The 7,056-nt window shown below is 33.4% G+C and overlaps 1 protein-coding gene across 1 annotated transcript; it reads left to right on the top strand.

The window, feature by feature from the left end:
• Positions 1 to 2,448: 2,448 nt before the first annotated feature.
• LOC118742326 lies at positions 2,449 to 4,247 on the top strand. Its single transcript, XM_036474316.1, has 6 exons — positions 2,449 to 2,578; positions 2,647 to 2,723; positions 2,834 to 2,896; positions 3,074 to 3,286; positions 3,351 to 3,507; positions 3,955 to 4,247. The coding sequence occupies exons 2-6, from the start codon at positions 2,652 to 2,654 to the stop codon at positions 4,086 to 4,088; spliced, it is 639 nt and encodes a 212-aa protein (XP_036330209.1). The 5' UTR covers positions 2,449 to 2,578; positions 2,647 to 2,651; the 3' UTR covers positions 4,089 to 4,247.
• The last annotated feature ends 2,809 nt before the right edge of the window (positions 4,248 to 7,056 follow it).

Raw genomic sequence — 7,056 nt, 5'->3', positions numbered from 1 at the left:
AATGTACTTGGTACTGAAGAAGTTCAAATGTGCACATCAACGGAGAAAAGAAAGTCGCGAAACGAAAAGCCGCTCGAAATTCAAAGTGCTGTGAAAATTAAAGATAAGTTTAATAAAATATTTAATATAAAATGAAGAAAAGAGCATTTAGTAATGCAATGACCAAAGAAAAACGGATTTACGAATCCAATGTAAAAAAATTGCGAGCTCTAAGGCAAATGAAAAGTGCAGAAAATGTGAATGTAGAAAGTAGTGGTGTTGTGCATCCAAATGAACAGCCAGGCCCCTCTTTTCTTAGTACAGAATGTACTGAAAGTACAACAAATTCATCTGAACTACAATTCGATGAGAATACTGAAGATTCATCTGAATCTGAATCCATTACTGTGCTCCCGCAAGAAAGTGTAGAAAGTAGTGAAGAGATTAGGTTGTGGGCTATTAGAAACAATATCTCGCATAATTCTTTAGACGATTTGTTGCGAACTTTACGCAAAATTGGGGTACCGAATTTGCCAATGTCTGCCAAAAGTCTGTTAAATACAAGCAGAGAGAAAATTAATGTTGGCAGGATTCCAGATGGAGATTTTATATACCTAGGAATTGAGAACTATTTTAAATCATCTAGTATCTCTAGTTTACAAAATAAAGAAGAAGTTTTAATTGACGTTGGAGTCGACGGTTTAAAATTATTCAAAAGTTCTAACCGCGTTCTTTGGCCTATCCTTGGAGCTATTGTAGGTGCCCCTCATGTCAGACCGTTTATGATTGCTTGCTTTTCTGGTTTCAAAAAGCCGGGAAATATTGATAGCTTCATGGCTGACTTCTGCAATGAAGTTAAGTTATTAAGAATTAATGGAGTTCAAGTAGGCCTTAATCCAAACCGCTTAAAATTTAACGTACGCTTGTTTACGTGTGACTCTCCAGCTAGGGCATTTGTAACTGGCGTTATTGGACACAACGGAAAGAATGGATGTCCCAAATGCTGTCAGGAAGGTGCATATAAAAAAAATAGGGTTTGTTTTTCAAAGCAGGTTGGCAATCTTAGGACCGATTCATCCTTTGAATCCAGATCAAATCCTTCTCATCATGTAACAGAATTTAAAGAGAAAAAAAGTATTTTGGAATTAACTGATTTTAGAATGGTATCCCAATTTCCGATTGATTGCATGCACTTAGTAGACCTAGGAGTTACAAAAAAGTTATTAAAATTTATTCTTAAAAGAGGGAATGTAACCTCCATTAATGAGAAGTTGAACTTTATAGCAAGTTTTGTTCCCTCAGAGTTTAGTCGCATAGCTAGAAGCTTAGATGAGATGAACAATTGGAAGTCAACGGAATTTAGGCAATTTTTGCTTTATACTGGAGTTTTTGTCCTGAAAGATACCATCAACCCCGATTTATACTACAATTTTTTGCTGCTACATAGTGCCATTAGACTTCTTTCTTGTGAAAGGACATTCGAGGCAGAAGCTGACGTTGCCCAAAAAATATTGGAACTCTTCGTTACTTACTTTGGTGAAATATATGGTGATGAGTTTATAAGCTTTAATGTTCATGGATTACTCCACCTATCGGATTGTGTGAAGCAATTTGGTCCTTTGGACTCATTTTCAGCATATAAATTTGAAAATTTTATGCAATATTTAAAAAAGATGATTAATAAACCAAATAAGATCTTGCAACAAATATCGTTGAGACTTAAAGAAAGGCAGGAATATATTTCTGAAAATACGGATTCAAAGTTAGGATCTTTTAATTTAAACCACAACAAAGAGAGAGATTGTTACGGTTTTAGTCAAACATCGGGTCCTCTCAAGGTGATAGGTATTATAAAGACAGCGAACTCGGAAAAACTGCTATGCAATGCCTTTGAAAAATTAGAAAACTTTTTCGAAGAGCCACTTCAGTCTTTCCCGGGTTTGGGAATTGTTGTTGCAAGTCAGCTAAGCACTGTGCAAATTGAGATTTCGAGGGAGGATCTAAATCATAAATATTTTTGTATACCGTATGAAAATAAACATTTGCTCATTCCGCTGTTACACCACATGTTTCATGATTTTCATAATTAAACTACAAATTTAATTTTGCCATAAAAAATTACATAATTTACAAAATAATAATTTAAATCATTTAAATTTTAATACAATTTGCGAAATGAGCCTTAACTTCAACGCTAGCAATAGCTCCGATGAGTCGCATATCCCAGCCGCTCAGGAATGTAATCGTAAGTATAACTAGTATTTAATCATTAATATTCAACAACTCTTCTTTCTTCCCTTCTTTTGTCGGTTTCAGCTAACCAACCACCTCTAAAAAGAAAGCGCTTTTTCACAAAAAATGATGTCAATAATGCAACCGAAAATAAACAGAGTACGAGTACCAGTGCAAATATCTCAAATGAGGGTAAGTATAGCTATTATTTAATCATTAATATTCAACAACTCTTCTTCTTTTCTTTTGTCGGTTTCAGCTAACCAACCACCTCTAAAAAGAAAGCGTTTTTTCACAAAAAACGATTTCAATAATGCAACCGAAAATAAACAGAGTACGAGTACCAGTGCAAATATCTCAAATGAGGGTAATTTATTACAAAAATTTTTAACTGAATACAATTTTTTACTAAATTTATATAAAATCTTGTTTCAGAAATTATGGAAACCTTGAAAGTGGTCCTAAAAACCCAAAATGAATTGATAGAAGGCATAAATATAATTAACCATAATGTAAGATATTTACTTTCCAACATGTGCAGTAGTCAAAACATTTTTAAGCAAAGCAAGAAGTCGGTTAAAAAAAGAGTACATGTATAATTTTCATTGTCCTTTTACATTAGCAAACCACCATTGTTCAAAACCAAATCCAAATCTCCGAGGTATTGGAACAGGTTCAGCAAAACGTATGTCGTATTTTAAATCAGTATTATAAAAATTTATATATCGATGGTCCTCTACAATAACGACACAATTCAAAAAATAAAAACTGTTACTACTGTTAAGTGGCTCGAGTCTGAATTCGCTTTAGGACCATCGATGTGTATGTATTTAAAAAAAATAAATAAATATATTTTGTTCAGGCCGTTAATAAAAGTGAAATGGAAGCGCAAAATATGATGTTACGAGAATGCAAGGTGGTAGCAAAGAAGATTGAGAGGTCGGTTTGTCGAATGACTGGAGAAATTTCTGACAAAAATTTAGATGACATCGCCAGTTCTCTGCCACTGCAGTCCGATTGCGCTGTGGATTTAATGGAAACCAAGTTACGAGATCCAGAGTATGCACAAGCCATGGTAAAGAATTATATGATGGAATGCTTATTTTACATTCTAATTGCTGTACATATATTTTCAAAAGGCCACATATATCATAAAATTAAAAGGTGTGTCTGAGGACGTAGGCAGCGTCATTAAACACTTATTTACGGACGAAACATTGCTGCAATTCAACTGGGACGGAAGATGGGAGAGAAAACCCCTGAACAAACTCATACTGGTTGACACAATCCTACGAGGTAATTACGTTCTGACCATTTATTTTTTTTTTTAGTTATTTGTATTTATGCACCTATATAAAAACATTTCTAACACACTTTGTAAAAAATTATCAAAAAACAACGCAAGGTTTTAGCCGCTTAAAACTTGCACAATATTATGCTGACGTTGAATGCGCTGTAAATCTGCATACCCGAATTTGTTTCTAGAGAACGTGATTTAAAAGTTATAAATTTTGATTACCATTTTTGGAAATTTTGCGATTTTTAATGAAACTTTGAGTTGCAGGGATTTCGTTTTGGTATAAAATATATCTTTGTAAAAAAGTTAAAAACAAATAAAGTAAAAAATAAATGGTCTAAACTTAAAAGAAATAGTATCCCTAATTATGTGGCAACTACCGTATGCATACAAACATATCTTTTAACAATAAAATGTTTTTTGATAATCTATTTCATACCACATAGATGCATATAACAAGAAAGGTGCAGTTGAGTTGGAAAAGGATATCAAAAAGGCAGTTGAGCTGAGCCATCACCGCTTACGCCAAACAAATTTTTTAACAAAAAAATCAAAAAACACATCATCTGGAAATCTATAATTTTAAGATTATTTAATATTAGATTTAAGTACGTACATATGAACGCTAGTGTCAGAAATAATATGAACGCCTTATTTTGACTAATTTTTCGCTAAATTACCTTTGTTTTTTAATGTTTAATGCTTATTTAATATTCAATGTTTATTTAATGTTCGATGTTTATTTAATGTTCAATGTGTATTTAATGTTCAATGTTTACCTTACCAATACCTTTTTTCTGAATTTTGGTACCATAATTTCGAACGCAGCTGTATGTATGTTTTTATGGTTTTCTGAATTTTTAGTTCGTAAGACATGCATCAGTTTGCTACTAACTTTTTAATGTTCAGTAATTAGTTTATAAGATTTTGTGGAAAGGTATTTAACAAAAAATCCCACTCTGTTCAATATCTGTTTTATGTATGTACATGTATACGCTGGTGGCAGAACTAATAGAAACGCCTTACTTTAACAAATTTTTGGCTACATTTCCTTTGTGTTTATTTAATGCTTAATGTACAAAGTTTGAAATGTGGATTTGTATGGCGTTTGTCATACAACTAGCTAGACTTTTATAATAGAATCTAGTGGCGCAATTTTCTGTTTCACCCTTATGACGGTTTTGTAATTTGTTTACATAAATTGTTAAAACACAGGAACAAAGTTGACAATTACTTCGAAATGTACATGTCAACAAACTAAATTCGGATGTTGTCAGCGCTTTTCTGTATACTGAGATTAGTCGCTATACATAATACCAAGTAGGATACTGGTAGCCATGGCTACTAAACCAGCAACTGGACACCAATCGCCATACATATTGGGGCCATTAATACGCAAAAGAAATGCACTGAAATAAGTCGTTTCTATTATTTCTGTCGCCAGTGTATGTGTTTTATGAAAAACATTTCTGATTTTTTGAATTTTTCGTTCGTAAGACATTAATTATTTATCATCTAATATTTTAATGATTAATAATTAGGTCTTAAGATTTTATGAAAATAAAAGAAAAAAAAATATGTCTTAAATGTGTCATTAATGATAGCTTTCTAATCATGCGTGAGAGATCAGACTTGACGAATTTTTACATCAGCTGTGAATAATCAGGAATGATAGGCAAACCTGTCAGACTTGATGTGTCATGAATGATCGGTTATTACATCAAATTTGACTGCACATTGCTGACTTATATTTCTATCAAGGTTGATCACTCATAATTGTCGAAGATTTACATCACTGATGATTCAAATCTGAATGCCGAACTCAATGGGAGTGAGCAGTCTAGCAATATGCCAAAACGTATATGCTAGAAGGAGATGAAGCATCACACGTACACGAAAGTTTCCATCAGATTTTTCACACTGCCCTTTAGAATTTGATAGAAACTTGTAGGTAGCCAGTGACAGAAATCTCCATCAGTCTTGCCCATCAAATGATTTGTCAAATGATAGTCACTGTTCTTGCAGGGTTGCTACTCAAATGATATGTCAAATGATATTCACTGTTCTTGCAGGGTGTTCTTGCAGGGAAACAACCCTACAAGAATTGTGTGATGGAAACTTACACATTCTCATTTATCTTACTAACACATTTGCAAATTTTGCGTTGGTTAAAAAGAGACCAATATATAAGGCCATAAGTTGGAGGAAGACGGAAGATCATATGTACACAAATGTTTACATCAGATTTTTCACACTGCCCTTTAGAATGTGATAGAAACTTGTAGGTAGCCAGTGACAGAAATATCTATCAGCCTTGCCAGTCAAATGATTTGTCAAATGATGGTCACTGTTCTTGCAGGGAAACAACTTTCCCCTGCAAGAACAGTGACTATCATTTGACAAATCATTTGAGTGGCAAGACTGATAGAGATTTCTGTCACTGGCTACCTACAACCCTACAAGACGCGATTGACAGAAACTCCAACACATTCACAACGAAAACTAACACATATGCAAAATTTTATATGTCAGTTTGGCCCTGTAGCGAATGACTGTCATTTGATCGATCAAGTGACTGGCAATGCTGATAGAAGTAACGGTAGTTGGTTGCCATAGTAACCACAAGATTTAACAGGGCTGCATTTTGTGCTAAACAAAAGTAGTTGTACCTGCCAAATAATATTCGAGTACTGAAGTACTTGGATATAATTTTGAACTTAATTAGTTTAAACTATAATTTTACCATTTATTGGACCCCATTCATAGCAAAAAATTAAGGTAAGTAAAAATTAATGTATTAATTGCGGTATGATAATTTCAATGTATGCAAACGTAAAAAATAAAACCGGATTAAAATGTACTTGGTACTGAAGAAGTTCAAATGTGCACATCAACGGAGAAAAGAAAGTCGCGAAACGAAAAGCCGCTCGAAATTCAAAGTGCTGTGAAAATTAAAGATTAGTTTTATAAAATATTTAATTTAAAATGAAGAAAAGAGCATATAATAATGCAATGACCAAAGAAAAACGGATTTACGAATCCAATGTAAGAAAATTGCGAGCTCTAAGGCAAATGAAAAGTGCAGAAAATGTGAACCTAGAAAGTAGTGGTGTTGTACATCCAAATGAACAGCCAGGACCCTCGTTTCTTAGTACAGAATCTACTGAAAGTACAACAAACTCATCTGACCTACAATTCGATGAGAATACTGAAGATTCATCTGAATCTTAATCAATTACTGTGCTCCCGCAAGAAAGTGTACAAAGTACTGAAGAGATTAGGTTGTGGGCTATTACGAACACATAATTCTTTAGACGATTTGTTGCGAACTTTACGCAAAATTGGGGTACCGAATTTGCTAATGTCTGCCAAAAGTTTGTTAGATACAAGCGGAGAGAAAATTAATGTTGGCAGGATTCCAGATGGAGATTTTATATACCTAGGAATTGAGAACTATTTTAAATCATCTAGTATCTCTAGTTTAGAAAATAAGGAAGAAGTTTTAATTGACGTTGGAGTCGACGGTTTAAAATTATTCAAAAGTTCAA

The sequence above is a fragment of the Rhagoletis pomonella genome, unplaced genomic scaffold, assembly GCF_013731165.1.
Source record: "Rhagoletis pomonella isolate Grant_MI unplaced genomic scaffold, Rhpom_1.0 Rhpom_scaffold_00007, whole genome shotgun sequence".
NCBI classification, from domain to species: domain Eukaryota; kingdom Metazoa; phylum Arthropoda; class Insecta; order Diptera; family Tephritidae; genus Rhagoletis; species Rhagoletis pomonella.
This window is presented reverse-complemented; position numbering and strand designations above follow the sequence as displayed.

Bases quoted from the DNA above. Each gene is read 5' to 3' on its own strand.
- LOC118742326 (XM_036474316.1), top strand. From the start codon at position 2,652: ATGGAAACCTTGAAAGTGGTCCTAAAAACCCAAAATGAATTGATAGAA. The intron at 2,897-3,073 runs GTATGTCGTATT...TATTTTGTTCAG, and splicing joins TGGAACAGGTTCAGCAAAAC to GCCGTTAATAAAAGTGAAAT. The intron at 3,508-3,954 runs GTAATTACGTTC...CATACCACATAG, and splicing joins GGTTGACACAATCCTACGAG to ATGCATATAACAAGAAAGGT.